This window comes from Citrus clementina, unplaced genomic scaffold, assembly GCF_000493195.1.
Source record: "Citrus clementina cultivar Clemenules unplaced genomic scaffold, Citrus_clementina_v1.0 scaffold_3, whole genome shotgun sequence".
Lineage (NCBI taxonomy): Eukaryota > Viridiplantae > Streptophyta > Magnoliopsida > Sapindales > Rutaceae > Citrus > Citrus x clementina.
The window spans coordinates 34346594-34364073 of NW_006262339.1; the positions used below are offsets into that span (position 1 = coordinate 34346594).

Here is a 17480-nt window from a genome sequence, read left to right on the forward strand (position 1 = left end):
ACAAATGACTTGGATACCAAACCCCTGATGCAAAGTAGCTGCCCCCTTGGGCGCCAAGGCCTGATTTATATCATCCACGCAAATATTAACTCCACAAAAACTATTACCACAAAAAATTAAATTGTACTTCTATCTTAGAAAACAAAATGAAATTGATCGAGTGTGTCAGCTGCTATGAACCAGATCGTATTTCATGGCTCCATTAAGTAAAAGTAAAAGTGTTTGATGAATTGCTTCGAAGAAGGGACGAAGTATTTGAATGGTCCGATAAGTCACCATTAGAGAGTCTGGAACAAAATTTACGAGTGAGAATTAATTGGATTGAATCTAGGCCATTTATCATTAGAAAAGAAAGTGTCTTATAGTAAAATTTTATTTAAGACATTTCCAATAATAATAAGAAAGAAATAACACTCTTAAACAATGACATAATATTTTTACTTATAAACTTCAAAATTTTTTATCAAACTGTCTTTAAATTACAAAAACAAAGAAAGAGCTAATTGCCTACAAATTAAATTACTCTAAAACTATATTTTCAACTTCCCAAGTTGATGATCTACAAATCTGTACAAAATGTACATGAAATGAACTTCTAATGGTGCCTTAAGCTTTAACAGCAATAACTAAAACTAGTCTTTGGCATATGAACTCTTTGCTTAAATTCTTCAATCTCAACTACTTACTGAGGCAAAACCATGGATTGTGGATTGTGGCCGAATTGTATATGCAAGTAGTGCTAGTGGACAGGGTGTGCAAAAATAGCAATGAACAGTAACTTCGTCAAGGCTTGTTAAAATTTTGTTTCTATTTTCTAGGGTTTAATGATTTTATCGTACACTTAAATTTTTTGTCCAACTAAATTTCGTTAGAGATGTATTTAGTCTGTTAAAATATATTAAAATCTAAACTTAAAAAATTTCTTATGTTCTGACCGGCCTCTAATCAAAATCCTGATTCTGCTACTGTTTGAAGTGGAAACTGCCCGCAACAATTATTTTGACTTGATTCTAGAGCTATCTACACATCTTTTAATACCCTCCAAAGCCATAATGATATCCTCCAAAGCCATAATGATATCATGCCAAAAACGACCCTTAAGCCACAATGATATCGTGCCAAAAACGACCCTTTACCCCAAAGTCCCTCACTCCCCCTATTGCTTTACATCAATTTATATACGGTTGTTAATGTTGTTGCGATTAATAGACAGTGGACCATATATTATGTGGGTCCAATTATGTTATCGAATCAGTATCAATATCGCAGTGCAGGAATCAAAAAGTTATATTAAATAATACTCAATCCAATCAAGGAAGGCAATAATATTCTTCTATATCCATGTACTTACTTGTAATTACATTGGACGCTCGTTTATCATTTGCTACGAGAACAACTATAAATAAATTGATGTAAAATTAGGGGCCTATGTGGTGAAGGTGAAGGGTCGGTTTTATCATGATATAGTTTTGTTTTTAAAGGGTACAAAAGATACGCGTGTAGCTAAAAATCAACTAATAATTGAATTTATTCTAAGTGACAGGATTATTTATCATATTGTATTGTCATTTGTCCGTCCCACATCGATTTAATATTTTTTCCCCTATTTCTGACTTTTAGATGTTGGGGTAAATGCCCATCCATCTACTTATAAGTAGTATGCAAATATTGGAAGAGAACATTGTTACCATCGTTGATTGAATAAGTATAATTTGATATGACTTTTGGAGTCGTGACGTGTGACATCGATACTGATTCAATAATTAATATAATATCATTGTCAATATCAGCAATTAAAGATACCATACATATTTTTTTTTTGGTGGGGGGGGGGGGGGGGGTGGTGAATTGGTGATGGTAACAATGTTAACTATAAATAAGTAGTTATAAGTAGTATGCAAATATGGAAAAGAACATTGTTACCATTGTTGATTGAATAAGTATAATTTGATATGACTTTTGGAGTCGTGCCGTGTGACATCGATACTGATTCAATAATTAATATCGTCAATATCAGTAATTAAAGATACGATACAGGTTTTTTTTTTTTGGTGGGGGTGGGGGGTGAATTGGTGATGGTAACAATGTTAACTATAAATAAGTAGTTATAAGTAGTATGCAAATATGGAAGAGAACATTGTTACCATCGTTGATTGAATAAGTATAATTTTATATGACTTTTGGAGTCGTGCAGTGTGATATCGATACTGATTCAATAATTAATATAATAGCATTGTCAATATCAGCAACTAAAGATACCATACAGGTTTGTTTTTGGTGGGGTGTTGGTTGTGGTGAATTGGTGATGCTTTGAAAAGGTTGTTGTAACGGCTTGCCAAAACTATGAATAACACTTTTAACACTACCTGTATATATTTATCCTAAATAAATGCAATTAATCAGTGTATCAGGTCAGCTATCATCCAAATCAGATTTCTTAGTTCTATTACTTAAAATACAAATGTACAGTCTCAAAAGCAGAGTTTGATAAGTGCGTTGATTCATCAACCAGATCGGTTTCTTAATTCTATTACGTGAAAGACAAATATATATACAATCCCATGAGCAGAGTTGTAGTTGTAGTTTGTCAAAATAATTGGGGGTTGTTTCAACTTGAAGAGTGGTGAAATCAGGATTTTGATTGGAGGGAGGCCAGAACATAAGAAATTCTCAAGCTTAGATTTTGATGTATTTAATATTGAAAATAAATTATTATCATCATTGTTGTAATGATCATCATCATCATTGACAGACTGCACCAATTGTAGGATGCGATTCTATTTTAATGAAACTATGATCTCACAGGCATCGGGTTTATCTCAGTGTTTTCAGTCTCTATTCAGTTATTGTTTGTGTTGTTATTTTGTTTTTTTTTATATGTTGCTTCAGTTTTATTTCAATTTATTATTGCCAACTTGCAAGTGTATTTTCTAATAAATCTAACTAATTAATAGGTTCTTATAAAATTAAAAAAAAACCAGTTAATAGGTTTATTTATTTATTTACTTTTACAGAGATATGTGCTCTGCTACAGTGCTACTAGTAATTGATGATTTGATGTTTCCAACCATTTGCACGGAACACTTTATTGCATATATTATGCAATTAGTTGTTAGAAAGTTTTCACTAATTTGTGTTAGTTGTTAGAAAGTTTTCACCAATTTGTGTTGTAACTTTTAACCTAACAGTTGACTTGATCGGCCCTTTACCGCCAACTCTGATTACTCCCATATGTCGTATGTATCATTCTCAGTCGCTGGATATGATCCAACAGTCATTAAGTTATGTAAAGGACGATGGGGTTTCCTACCGTAGTCGTGGCCTATAATCAGGCTTATTGCTTGAAAAGCAACCATAAATAATATGTGGAGAAGGTGAAGGGTCGGACTTTATCATGATATCACTTTGGTTTTAAAGGGTACAGAAGATACATGGGTGACTATAGAATCAACTCAGAATAATTGCGTTTCTTCTAAGTGACAGAAGGATTATTTGTCATGTTGTCACTTGTCCGTCCCGCAACGATTTGTTGATTCATTTTTGTTGCTAATTTCTAGATGATGAGTAAATGCGCATCTGATGTAGTTATAAGTAGTATATGCAAATATGGAACAACATTATTGCCTTCATTGATTGAATAAGTATAAGTTGATATAACTTTTTAGACATAAATATAATTTGATATAATTTTTTGGACCCCTGTGACATCGCACTGATTTGATAATATAACTGAAAGCATATTAATCGCTACAGCATGGAAAAGACTTCTGTGGGGCTATCCCACCAGCACAACATACTAAGATGACGGGAGTATATAGTTCAATTGTGCTCTACCATGTGTTGATTTTTCCTTTTCAATTCACTTCTGCTACCTCACCACGTCATTGATTGCACACTGAAATTGATGGACATTGTTTACTCCACCCCCAAAATTTAAAAAAAGTCATCACTCCACCTCCGATCATTAGTTTTTCCATTAAACATTTTCAATTCAGGATTAAAATTCAGAAAACGTTTACATGTGTAAATGAACTTTTACAATGTTAGTATACTCATTTATAACAATAGTGAAAAAGATGGTTTATAATGTTATAAAAACTCATCCCACTTCTAGTAAAGTATGTGATTCCCGTATTGGAAGCAGATCTACTCTTAAAACATACAGAGAATCCAAAGTACTTTGAAAAAAAATGTTCAAAATTTTATGAATCTTCATAAAATTAAAAAAAAAAGTTCAAACTTATATAAGAATTACTAAAAAAAAAAAAAACGATAACGCATTTTTGAGAAACAAAAAATAGAGTTACTTGAGAAGTGAAGATTAATGAAATAGATTAAGGGAATCAATTATTATGTTTATTGGAATTTGAAGTGCAACCAATGCTTACCAAATTCAATATTTTCAAGATACAAAGCAAATGAACTAGTCTATGTTATTTATTATGTACATTCACAAATGATTAAATGTTATTGGTCTCACAGACATGCGTAGAACCCATCAAAATTAAACCATTTCACATTATTAATATAAATTGTGTGAGGAATTTTAGAGTACATAGAAGGTAATACTATGAATTAATTCATGTATGATATGTGTAGTTTAATTGTATATAATTCCCACTTGTATGTGGGTTTTTTAAAATAAATAAACACATGTTATAATCTCATTTACTAATTGTATAATTAATATGACATCTGAGAGATATCCTAAAATTTCTCTAATTATACAAATGTTATTTGAGCAAAGAATGATACTGTAATTGTTATGGACGTTACTTTAAGATACCGGACAAAATCATAAGAGGTGTATCACCACCTGCCAAGTAAACCGTATCGAGTGAAAAAATTGGAGAAGAATTAATGAAGTAATAATTACTGTATGACCGCCACGTACGTAAACCATATAAAGGGAGGATTTTGGACAATAATAAAGTAATTAACAAATTTCATAGATAGACCAAGTGTTTCAGACAACATTAAGATTAACTTAGTAATCTTAATTTATGATTTTTGTTATCGTTTGTTATTATTTCAGAAAATTCTATTGTTCATTCGTCTTGCATGCCTAGAAATGGTTTGGGGTAGGTGTGGATTTGCTCATCAATTATTATATTTATTAATTGTTTATCAACCGAAAGAATTTGATAATAGACTTGTTTTGGCAAGGAAGAAATGGTGTGGCATTCAATGAGTTCACATGCAAGTTGCATGATGCAACGAATTAAGGAGAAAAGGCATGACAAGTGGAGATTTTGTCTTGTTCTTCTACTTTATATGCTCTTCTCTTCTCTTCTCTGCTCTGCTTATTGCAATGAATTAAGGAGAAAAGGCGTACTACGAGGCACAATTTGCCAGTTTGAAGTCCATCGAGGACGTCGATGCAATGGTGGAATCTGATTGCAGTCTGGAGGAAGATCACGAGGAACAAGGCCAGCATGAAAACGCGATAAAAATTTCTAACTATGAACATGTTTTTGCTGTTTTTAAAGGTAACTGTAATGAAGGTGCTTGAAATTTTTCATATAATACATCGTGGCTAATTTTTAACCAAAGAGCTCGTACTGTCATGCATATATAATTCTGTTTTACATGGCTTTTGCAGCTATATGCCACAATGACGACTGGATCCATCGCTATTACTGCATCCACTCAAGTGGCAATGAAGAACACTAACATCTATAAGTATCCTATTGGCAAACTAATGGTGCAGCCAGTAGGCATAATCATCTTTGCTGCTGTCATGGCCACACTTGGTATGTCTTCAAAGCCTTAATCTGCCCAATAATTAATTAGGTCCCATTAAAATATTGTTACAGCTTCAACTGCTCCATTTCCTTGCAGGGCTTCAGGTGTTGATTCAGGCAGTAGAAGAGCTAGTCAAAGATGAGTACAACGCAATTGGCATGGTTGTATTCAATCACGATTGGTGCTTCTGTTGTCAAACTTTCCCTCTGGATTTACTGCAGGAGCTCAGAAACACAATTGTCCGCACATATGCCAAGGTCAATTTCTGGACTCGTATTTTTCATTAATATAATTCTCTAAATTTTCATCAGTTTTTTGATACAAATCACAGAGTATGTTTGCAAGATAACAAAACAGAGATTGTGCCACATTACAGTTTATGCAGAAAAAAGTAAAGCATCTCGCCCGTACAGTAAGGATTGAGCCCACAATTGACACCACAACAGAACGAGCAGTATGGTCATCATGTCGTCTCTTCAAATAGGATTTTACACAAAAAGCAATTGCAGGGCCAGCAATAAGGATCGTAGAGAGAAATAATGATGCGACATCGGGACCAAAGACCAGCAGCCCGCCACAAAAAAATCTCTGAAAAACCAAAAAAAGAAACAATAAAGTGCTATAAAGCTTGCATAATATTATGATTTATACCAAACTATGAACTCTGAAATGATGACTTATTCCAAGCTATCAACTCTGAATAAAAGGTGGTGCATCAAGGTCAAATCAGTTAGCCACCTTAGTTATATAAAACTTTCTTTCAAGATGGACTAATGAGGCGTCATATAAACAGAAAGGAATTATGTTTCAAAACTCCGTTAGTTATGCGAGAATTCCATCTTAATCAGCTTATGTCACAAATCTAGCATTGTGTAAATATTTCACAAGAGTGAGAAGAAAGAAAATGTCAAACTAAATATATTAGTTTACAAGAATTATGAATGGTCAATCTACTCTTGGGCAAAATACTATTAAGAAAACTAATAATTTCTTGCTTTTCTTCTATCACCTGTAGGCCAGAAAGATAAGATTTTGCATGAGAAAAGGGGTACCAAATAACAACAAGCAACTTTGATGAACAAAAATTTCATCGTCTTTCATGAATATATCTACTCAATAGCTGTCAGCAGAATTAGCATATTGTAAAGGAAACATAAGAAACTAAAACAAATTGATAAGCACGTGAAATATTGAATCAAATAAGCACCCAACAGTTGCAACGCCTCAAAACCAAGCTTAATTCATTAACAAGTAGGTAAAATGAATTAGAACCAGAAAATGAAGAATCTCATAGGAAGATTAGCTGTAGTTAATCACTATAGCCAGCCATAGCCAGTCAAATAAGAAGAAAGAAAAGATGAAGCATTCAAAAAAAGACCAAAAACAATTTTTGGAAGATACCCGATTGGATTCACGACAAATAGTGAAAGAATTCTTAAGATCGAAGAAAGATGAGAGAAGCTCAATCTAACTATTTTATTAAGCTCAAGTTGTGAAATTACAATGAGCTGGTTTATATAGCTGCTTAGCTCAGCATCTAGCTTATTCATGAATTTACAAACACAAGAAATGCATGTTTAAGAATTTAATCACAACCGTACATTTCTAACTAATTCATTTTAATCATGCAACGTCAGAGGAATCTCTGTATAGCTATTTTGCCAACTGGAATCTTTTGGCTTGTCACGTGTGATCCTCAATTCATTTCTCGTGTGAATAACATCCTTGGTCAGCAAGTATGCTCCAGCCAATACTCCCACATGGCTTGATTCAAGTTCAGCTTCATTCAATTATTCAACATCTCTTCTCAAACTTAAATCTCTGGAAGAGACTTTAAGTTTGTTTCTGAAGAAGCTGAACTTAGGATAAGTAAGTGGTTTGGTTAGCACATTAGCAATTTGATCATTGGTTGAGACAAACGCAACTTCCACTTCTTTCTTTTCAACCATGTCTCTTACAAAGTGAATGTCAATTTCTATGTGTTTCGTTTTGGAATGAAGAATTGGATTTGTGGCAATTGCTGCTGCACTAGTACTGTTACTCAACAATAATGGAGTGCAGCTGAGCTTTACATTTATCTCCTTGAGAACAGAGCAAATCCAAGTTATCTCTGTACATGCTAATGCCATGGCTCTATATTCAGATTCTGCTGATGATTTTGACACTACACTCTGTTTCTTTGAGCTCCAGCTAACCAAATTATCACCTAAGTAGATGCAATAACCACTGGTAGATCTTCTGTCATCAGGATCACTACCCCAATCAGCATCGGAATAAGCTACCAAATCAAAAGAGTCTGACTTCCTGAAACTTAAATCATAGTCAATAGTTTCTTTCAAATACCTTAGGACTCGTTTGCAAGCTAACCAATGAGGCTGTAGAGGACTTGCCATAAATTGACTTAGCTTATTCACTGCATAAGCAATCTTTGGCCTGGTAAGTACATCATATTGAAGTCCTCCAATGGCGCTTCTATACTGAGTAGGATTAGAGTATTTTGATCCCATAAACTTACTCAACTTGTCAGTTGTTGCAAGTGGAGTATCAGCTCCATTACAGTTCTATAGATCAAACTTTGCAAGTAACTCCTTTAGATATTTGGTTTGAGATAGCACTAGAGTGTTTTCATTTTTTGTTACCTCAATACCAAGAAAGAAATTTAATTGTCCCAAATCCTTGAGAGCAAAAGTACTACTTAGGTCCTGAACTAGTTGTTCAATCTCAATGTTATTGCTTCCGGTGACTATAATATCATCAACATAGATCAATAGAATAACCACATCATTTCCATTCTGTTTGAAGAACAAAGATGTGTCTGATTTTGCTCTACAAAAATTCCATGATTCCAGCACTGATTTCAATTTGTTAAACCAAGCTCTAGGAGCTTGTTTCAGCCCATAGAGAGCTTTCTTTAACTTGCAGATATGCCTTGGATAATCTGGATTTACAAACCCTTCTGGTTGAGGCATGTACACAGTTTCAGTCAGCTCCCCATTTAGAAAGGCATTATTGATGTCAACTTGTCTTAGTTTTCAGTCATGTACAACAGCAAGGTTTAGAACAATCCTTATGGTTGCAGCCTTAACTACTGGACTAAAAGTTTCTTGATAATCCACTCCTTCAGTTTGTAGATAACCCTTTGCACTAGCCTGGGTTTGTATCTGCTTATTGACCCATCAGAATTTTGCTTAACTCTAAAAATCCACCTGTTTCCCACCAACTTCATATTTTGTTCTGGGGGAACTAAGCACCAAGTCTGATTGTTTATTAAAGCATTGAATTCATCTTGCATAGCTAGTTTCTAGTTGTGATCATTCAAAGCTTCAGTAACACTTGAGGGTGTGTCTAGAGATAAGGCTTTTTCTGTATTGAAAACTTTAGGTTTAAAAATTCCAGCTTTAGCTCTGGTTATCATGGGATGTGAGGGTTTTAGTTGAGGTGTGACTTGAGGCATTTCGGGAGTTTGATTTTGGAGATGATTGTTTCCAGAAGTGACAGAACAATTTGAAGGGTTTTGAGTGTCAGATTGTACATTTGAAGCATTGTGAAGCACTGAACCAGTTATCTCATTATTGTTATCAGAACTCAGATCATTAGGAGGAGTAATTTCCAGATTTTGACTGTCAGATGGATTTACACCAGCTGCTGTTGCCTCATGACTGTGACTCTCAGAAGGAAAAGACACAGTGAGGACTTTACTAAAGGTGTTTGTGAGTTCAACTAACTGTTTTGGTTCAGTACACATGAACTCTGGATCTGTTTGGAAAGGGAAAGAGCGTTCATTGAAATTTACATGTGCTGCAATGTATATCCTTCCACTTGAGCTAAGACACATGTAACCTTTATGTGAATGACTAAACCCCAAATTTACACACTTTGAAGTGTGAAAGCTGAACTTATGACTATTATAAGGTCTCAGAAATGAATAACACTCACAGCCAAAAATCTTTATAATGGAATAATTTGGTTTCTTTGAATAAAGAAATTCGAAAGGTGTTTTGTCATTGAGGACATGTGTATTGGTTCTGTTTATAAGATAGGCTGCATTTGAGAAGGCTTCCCACCAGAACTTTAAAGGTAAGTTGGCTTGAGAAAGAAGAGTCAAACCAGATTCTACAAGATGTCTATGTTTCCTTTCAGCCTTTCCATTTTGGTGGTGAGTGTATGGACAAGAATATCTTAAGGATATTCCTTCATGTTTAAGATAGGTTTCAAAGGCTTTGTATCCACCCCCCATATCACATTGTAAGGCTTTTATTTTTAGCTCAAGGCTTTTTTTCAATCTGGTTTTTAAAGGTGATAAATGCTGTAAGTGCTTGAGACTTTTGTGTTAAACCATAAATCCAGGTGTAGCTTGTTTTATCATCAATGAAAGCTATGTAATATCTAAACCTTTGATTTGAAATTGTAGGAGCAGGACCCCAGAGGTCACTGTGAATAATTTCCAGAGCATGTTTAGTTTTTGTTTCACTGCTTTTGAATGACAATCTATGCTGTTTTCCATATTGACATGCTTTGCAGAAAGACAAATCAAACTTATTATTTCCGAGAGAAATGTTACAAGCTGACAAAGTTTTCCTAAGTGCAACAACATTAGGATGACCTAATCTCAAGTGCCACAGGTCTAGCACTTTGCTACTTGTACATTTTTCACTACAATTTACTGAAAGCATAGATTCTGGTTTGTGATCTTTATTTACTAAGAATAGGCTTGAACTGATAGTAGATGATGATAGAACAGACTTGGCTTGACTGGAATTAAGAGGCAAACACAGCAGCTTGTACAATCCATCTTTAGCCATTCCTCTCATAAGAACACTCCCCCTTCTCTTGTCCTTAACAGAATAAAATGATTCATTGAATTCAATATAAACATCATTATCATGCAAAAGTTTTGAGACACTAATCAAATTCTTGGTTATTTCAGGAACGTGAAGTATGTGATTGAGTTTGATATGAGGTAAGGTGTGTGGTTCAAGTGTACTGAGCAATGAATGACCAATAGAAACTATTTTAAGTTTAACTCCATTACCAACTGCAAGCTGATCACTCCCTTTATATTCTGAGCTGATGTTGAGATTGTTGAAGTCATTTGAGATGTGGTTTGTTGCTCCACTGTCGAGATACCATGCACCATCTCTGTTTCCTCCATTTTCAGCTACATAAGCACTTCTTCGATTTGGCATTTGATTTGGCACATAATTCTTTTTTAACCTGTACCAGCAGTGAGCAGCAGTGTGATTCTTCCTGAAGCAGATCTGACAAGGTCCCTTAGGTTCATCTTCATCAATCTGACTTTTGCCTTTGGCCTTATTAGATGCATTTGAGCTTTGATTAAAGTTTCCTCCACCAAATTGCCTTGCATTTGAATTTCCAGGCTGTCTTCCACCGTAGCTGTTGTTATTTCCATTGAAGTTGAAATTTCCTTGCCAGTTTCTTCTCTGATTTCCTCTCTGATAAGCTAGGTTAGCTTGATAGTCCATGTGACTAACAGAATGTTGATGCTCAATCCTATTTTCATGACTCAGCAGCATTCCATACACTTCAGAAGGCATAGTGCTTTCAGGCCTAGCATTGATTGTAGTAACAATTGAGTTATACTCATGACCTAAGCCAGCAAGCAAGCAGAGTATAAAATCTTCATCGCTCATGTTGCCAGCTGCTCTTAATGCATCTAGAGTAGTTTTCATTCTTGTATAGTACTCATGCACTGTCATAGATCCCTTCCTTGTGGTTTGAATCTGAGTTCTTAAGTGCAGAACTCTGGATCTGCATCTTGCTCCAAATTGAGTAGCAAGGATCTGCCATACATCCAGTGAGGATCTAGCTCCAACAACAGCACTCAAAACTTCTTCACTCAAGGTTGAGAGTAACCAGCTCATGAGTTGTTGATCATTCCTCCTCTAGATCTGGAACTGTGGATTTGGTGAAGTAATCACAGTCTGATCACTGTCAATGTTGATCATCATGCGATTTGGTGGAGTCTTTGAACTATCAATCAAATCTTCTAGATCATTTGCGTTGATAGTAGCTACAACTTGAGAATGCCATAGCAGGTAGTTGTTATTAGTGAGCTTAATAGGAGTATTAAACACAAGCGAGCTGAGAACAGAGGTACTGATGTTCGAGACTTGATTTGAGTTTGTAGTTGAGCTTGAAGCTCCATTACTATTTTGATTCTCATTGTTCGCCATTATTGCTTCTCGTCTTGCTCTGATACCATGAAAGAATTCTTAAGATCGAAGAAAGATGAGAGAAGCTGAATCTAACTGTTTTATTAAGCTCAAGTTGTGAAATTACAATGAGCTGGTTTATATAGCTGCTTAGCTCAGCATCCAGCTTATTCATGAATTTACAAACACAAGAAATGCATGTTTAAGAATTTAATCACAACCGTACATTTCTAACTAATTCATTTTAATCATGCAACGTCAGAGGAATCTCTGTATATCTATTTTGCCAACTGGAATCTTCTGACTTGTCACGTGTGATCCTCAATTCATTTCTCATGTGAGTAACATCCTTGGTCAGCAAGTATGCTCCAGCCAATACTCCCACATGGCTTAATTCAAGTTCAGCTTCATTCAATATTTCAACAAATAGATTACACAAAGTTGGGAAACAAAAAAAAAAAAGAAAAAAAGAAAAAAACTCACATTCTTCCTATGAGATTTGTATCACAATATAATATTACAAAGAAAAAACTCACTATAGCCATCAATATTGAGGCACACAAATCACAATATTTTATACACAAACAATACAACAAAAAAAAAATAAAAGAAAAAAGAAACTCACTATAGCTATCAATCTTGCTATTTATTTACTTTCAACAGCCAGACTTTTTGCATCGATTTGTCTCCACCATGTCTGTCCTTTTCAATAAATAAGACAAAGTCATTATCAATCCTGAATTGGAAAAGTTTCCTCACGATCAGCCCCTTTTTTAAGGGATTTGCAAAGTGTACAGCCGTGGTATCGTTACAGCTATATATGAAAATCATTATGCAGATTAGAACAAAAAATCTGTAACGCCAAACTAGATAGACTCATGCATGCCAACTTTGGCTCTTTGGAATTTGCTAAAGATGAAGCAAAAAAACATAATTTTTGGACCAATTATCGCACTTACCCAATGCTTCAATTAAAGCAAAGATGTTTGAGCTCAAACATCTCCCAAAGATGTTTGCGCCGAGCATTAAATATTAGGATTGGTAATAATTAGGTAAAAAATAAGTGTTATATGTAAAATAAGTTGATCATGCATGTGGAACAGTTGAAAAAGCTTAAACCAGTAGCCTTCGTCAATAAGGATACAATCCTCACCCAATCTAATTTATATACAACATAGTAATAAAATATTGGTCAACTTTAATTTGTTAAATTAAAGATCCCTTCGGTAATTTAATAGTAAAGTCTCTACACTTCTTTAAAGAAAAGAAAGTGACTTGACGTAGTGGCAGATGGCATCCATCCACGCGGGTAGCGAAAGCTCTATTTAGTAGAGCACTTGCGTGAGAAATTAAGAAAAGAAACCACATAGAGCACTTGAGTTTATTGAGGTGAGAAATTAAAACTCTAAAAGCTAAGAGAGATATGGAAAATTTCACCAATAGCAGCAGCAATTAGTGAAAATGACGACCCAAGCTATGATTTGTTGAACTGATTACGAGATTTTTTTTTAATATTATGCCCAGATAAAATACAGTTGAATCACTATAATCAAAGAATAAAATTTTCCGAAAAGAGGTCTTTGTCATCATTTTAAAAAACAAAATGATTTTCATGACAATTTCACTAAACTATGTGGAGTTGTTGTCCTTCTTCCTTAAGTACATTTTGTAAACTTAATCCTTTAGGGTGTATTTGGTGTGCCGCACTATATTGGACTATATTGGATTGTAATGGAATATATCGTATTCGAATGTATTAAATGATACACCATCATGTTTGGTAGAGTATGGACTATATTATGTATTTTTATTATTTAATAGTATTAAATAATACTAAATAGTTAATACTTATTTATATTTTTAAATAAATATTATATGAATTTAATAAATATTTTAATATTTAAGTTTATTAATAAAAATATAATTATATGCAGTAGATTTCAACATCTTTTCTTATTTATCAGTTAAACATAAATTAATATGTTAAAGAAATATAATATTTGATTTGTATTGAATCTAATAGCTAATATTAAATAATAGTTAAAATAGAAAAGGACATGTGCAATTTAGACACGCAGGGGGAAGCGGGTCTTATTTGCACATCGATTGCCGCACAATCTTTTCAAACTAGTGTAATTATTTTTTGCAGCCAAACGTGGGTCTGAATTTATATTACAATACATACCCTCATTGACCCGCCAGCCAAACATGTACCCTAATGTATTCTTTGTGATTGTTATGAAGATTAGAAATAAAGATGGAAAATGTTTCCTGAATTTATTAGACCTAGATTTCTTGTTTCGTTGGTGTATCTTGATTCTGTAAACAGTAAGCCAAACTCCTTTACGTCCTTTAAATAGGATTAGATAGGTAATTTTAGTATATGTATTTCTTTTGCAAGGGCAACAATTATTACACTCTTTCAGTTTCAACGTGAGACATTAATGTTATTGAAATCACAAATATTCAGGAGATACATCATGCATATTCTCCTTTTTTTTTAAATAGAGATCAAAAAGTAGGTTATTTTAGTCATGCATATTTTATTTACTCTTTAATTAAAGAAAGTAGGTGGGTTATTGATGGGAAATGAGAAAAGCAAGTTACTTGTTAAGAAACAACAAGCTAGCTAGCGACTTGTCACCATGGGGAACCGATCGAAGTGCTATAAATAAGAGAAAAATTGCAACCGAGACTTAAATAAATGACTTGGGAAACTACGTACGTGGTGAGCAACCGACACTGGAAAAAAAGAAGAGAAAAATGGCGAGCCATCTTTAGCTGCAGGACTAAGAGAAACTGTTAAATGAGGAGCATGCACAACAGCAAACAAATATTGAGGAGCCAAATGATGAGGTTAAATTTTAAATACAGTCGTAAATTTAATCAGCAGCAACGTAAGCCCTCATGTTTTATTGTTTGTTTATTGAGAAAAGTTAAAACTTTTTGTCCTTAAAGAGTAGTTTTGATTAATCAGAATTTTGTAATGAAAGAAAACGAAAACTCTACTGATCTGTACTATTTGGTTACTAAGAAAATCTGCTATGTTTTACTGAGAAAACTTTAGAGCATATACTGGTTTTTATTTCTTCTTTTATTAATTTTCAAATGAATACAAAGCACACCTTTTATACATTTTGTTAACAGAAAGGAAAACTAATCAGAATAAAATCTCAGCAAACCTTAACTAACTTTGCTGAGCTGGCATTGCTTACTTAACTAACTTCAGCTCAGCAAATTCTCCCACGTGCTAACCTTGAGCTGACTGCTTGTACACATTATGAGTTTCCTTAACAGCTCCCCTCAAACTCAAAGGGCATGGCTGCACATTCGAAAGTAATTAAAATGAATGAATGTGAGAGGTTTTGTTAAGACATCAGCTATTTGTTCTTCACTTGGAATGAAGTGAATTTCCAGCTCCTCTGCTAAAACCTTATCCCTGACAAAATGCATATCCAGTTCAATATGTTTGGTACCTGAATGGTAGACTGGATTTTTAGCTAACTTTGTTGCACTCATGTTGTCACACCAGATGATAGGTACTGAGATGCATCTTATATTCAGCTCACTGAACAAAGATTGAATCCATGCTATCTCTGCACTTGCAGAAGCCAAAGCTCTGTATTCGCTTTCGGCACTAGACCTTGTCACTATAGACTGCTTCTTGGATGACCATGACACCAGATTGTTTCCAAAATAGATACAGTAGGCACCTATAGATTTTCTGTCATCAATATCGCATGCCCAATCTGCATCTGTAAAACCTGTGATTTCCATTTTCCCACCAGCTGAAAACTTTAGACCATAATCCATGGTTTCCTTTAAGTACCTTAGAACTCGTTTACAAGCCATTATGTGCTGCAAAGTTGGAGCTGTCACATATTGACTGAGTTTGTGCACAGCAAAGGCTATCTCTGGTCGGGTTAACACCAAATATTGCAAGCCTCCAACCAAACTTCTATAACTGGTTGCATCCTCAATATACTGACCTAAGTAACCTTTAACCTCTTTTTGAAGTTTCAATCCAGTCACTATAGGAGTATCACACCCTTTACAGTCCAACATATCAGCCTTAGACAAAAGATCATTAATATACTTTCTCTGAGATAGGTACATACAACCATCAGCATAAGAGACTTCTATCCCAAGAAAGTATGATAGTATTCCTAGATCCTTTAAAGCAAATGTCTTACTGAATTCTAAGATAAATTTCTCTAATTCTCCACTGTCAGGTCCTGTAATAAGTATATCATCCACATATATAAGCACAAGTATTATTGAGCCTTGAATCTCTTTGAAGAAGAGAGAAGTATCAGCTTTGGAATTTTGAAAACCCCAATTACTGATCAACCAAGTTTTTCAGCGTGTCATACCAAGCTCTAGGAGCTTGTTTTAAGCCATACAAAGCCTTCTTCAACTTGCATACAAAGTTGGATTTTTTATCATCAATGAAACCTACTGGCTGATGCATATAAACATCTTCTGTCAACTCTCCATTTAAGAAGGCATTATTAACATCCACTTGCCTTATTTTCCACTTATTCATCACAGCCAAACTAAAAATAAGTCTTACTGTGCAGGCCTTTACCACAGGACTAAAAGTCTCAAAGTAGTCAATACCCTCAGTTTGCTGGAAACCCTTTGCAACTAACCTAACTTTGTATTTAGCTACACTCCCATCTGTGTTTTGTTTGATTCTGAACACCCATTTACTGTCAACAACCTTGTATGCCTCTGAAAATGGTACCAGTGACCATGTTTCATTCCTAAGCAAAGCTTCATATTCATCTCTCATGGCTTGATGCCAATTCTGATCACTTAGAGCTTCTTGAACAGTACTAGGTTCTTTGTTGGTGAAGGTGGTTATGTAAACTTTTGGCTTGAAGATTCCAGATTTTGATCTGGTTACCATTGAATGTGATGGTTGTGAAGAAAGGTTTCTGGTTTGAGTTTGATTTATGTGCTGGGAAGTAAATAGCTGTGGTTCATTTTGTGGTTGTGTTTCAGTTTGTTGTTGTGTTGGTGACAATGGTATGGTTGATGAGGAATGTTCTGATATTGTAGTTTGAGAATGTTCTTGTTGATGCAGATTATTTGTGTGTACAGAAACAGAAGGTACCTATTCACTGCTCCCTGAACTTGCTGATTAAAGATCTTCCAAGCTGCTGTTAGTTAAGGATAATGCGGAGAGATTATAAATTTGTTGCTGGGAAAAGTTTGACACTGATAATTCAGAATTTGAACTGTTCTCAGATGAATGAAAGACTTTGTTGGTTGAGTAAGGGAATGTATTTTCATCAAAGACAACATGCCTTAGGATATGAAGTTTTCCTGAACTTGTTAAACACTTGTAACCCTTGTAAGAAGGATTATAGCCAATGAAGATGCATTTGGTGGTGTGAAAATCAAATTTGTGTTTATTAAAATCTCTCATATATGGATAACATAGGCAACCAAAACACTTAAGAAATGAATAATCTGGTTTGTGTTTATAAAGCTTTTCATAAGGAGAAAAAAGCTTAAGAACAAGTGTTGGTAACCTATTAATATGATATGCTGCTG

The 17480-nt window shown here is 34.4% G+C and overlaps 1 protein-coding gene and 1 non-coding gene across 2 annotated transcripts; one reads left to right on the forward strand and one right to left on the reverse strand.

Moving 5' to 3' along the window:
* Positions 1–5284: 5284 nt before the first annotated feature.
* On the forward strand, positions 5285–6346 carry LOC112100285 (putative metal tolerance protein C3). The gene is made up of 4 exons (XM_024189290.1): positions 5285–5489; positions 5603–5753; positions 5842–6002; positions 6122–6346. The coding sequence occupies exons 1-4, from the start codon at positions 5463–5465 to the stop codon at positions 6227–6229; spliced, it is 447 nt and encodes a 148-aa protein (XP_024045058.1). The 5' UTR covers positions 5285–5462; the 3' UTR covers positions 6230–6346.
* Positions 6347–11262: 4916 nt separating this feature from the next.
* On the reverse strand, positions 11263–11400 carry LOC112100586. Its single transcript, XR_002906954.1, has one exon. It is a non-coding gene; the product is annotated as a small nucleolar RNA Z247 (small nucleolar RNA).
* Between the last annotated feature and the right edge of the window lie 6080 nt (positions 11401–17480).

Excerpts from the sequence above, each read along its gene's own strand:
- LOC112100285 (XM_024189290.1), top strand. The coding sequence starts at position 5,463 with ATGAACATGTTTTTGCTGTTTTTAAAG. Across the intron at positions 5,490-5,602 it reads TGTTTTTGCTGTTTTTAAAG|CTATATGCCACAATGACGAC; the intron begins GTAACTGTAATG and ends TGGCTTTTGCAG. Across the intron at positions 5,754-5,841 it reads TGCTGTCATGGCCACACTTG|GGCTTCAGGTGTTGATTCAG; the intron begins GTATGTCTTCAA and ends ATTTCCTTGCAG.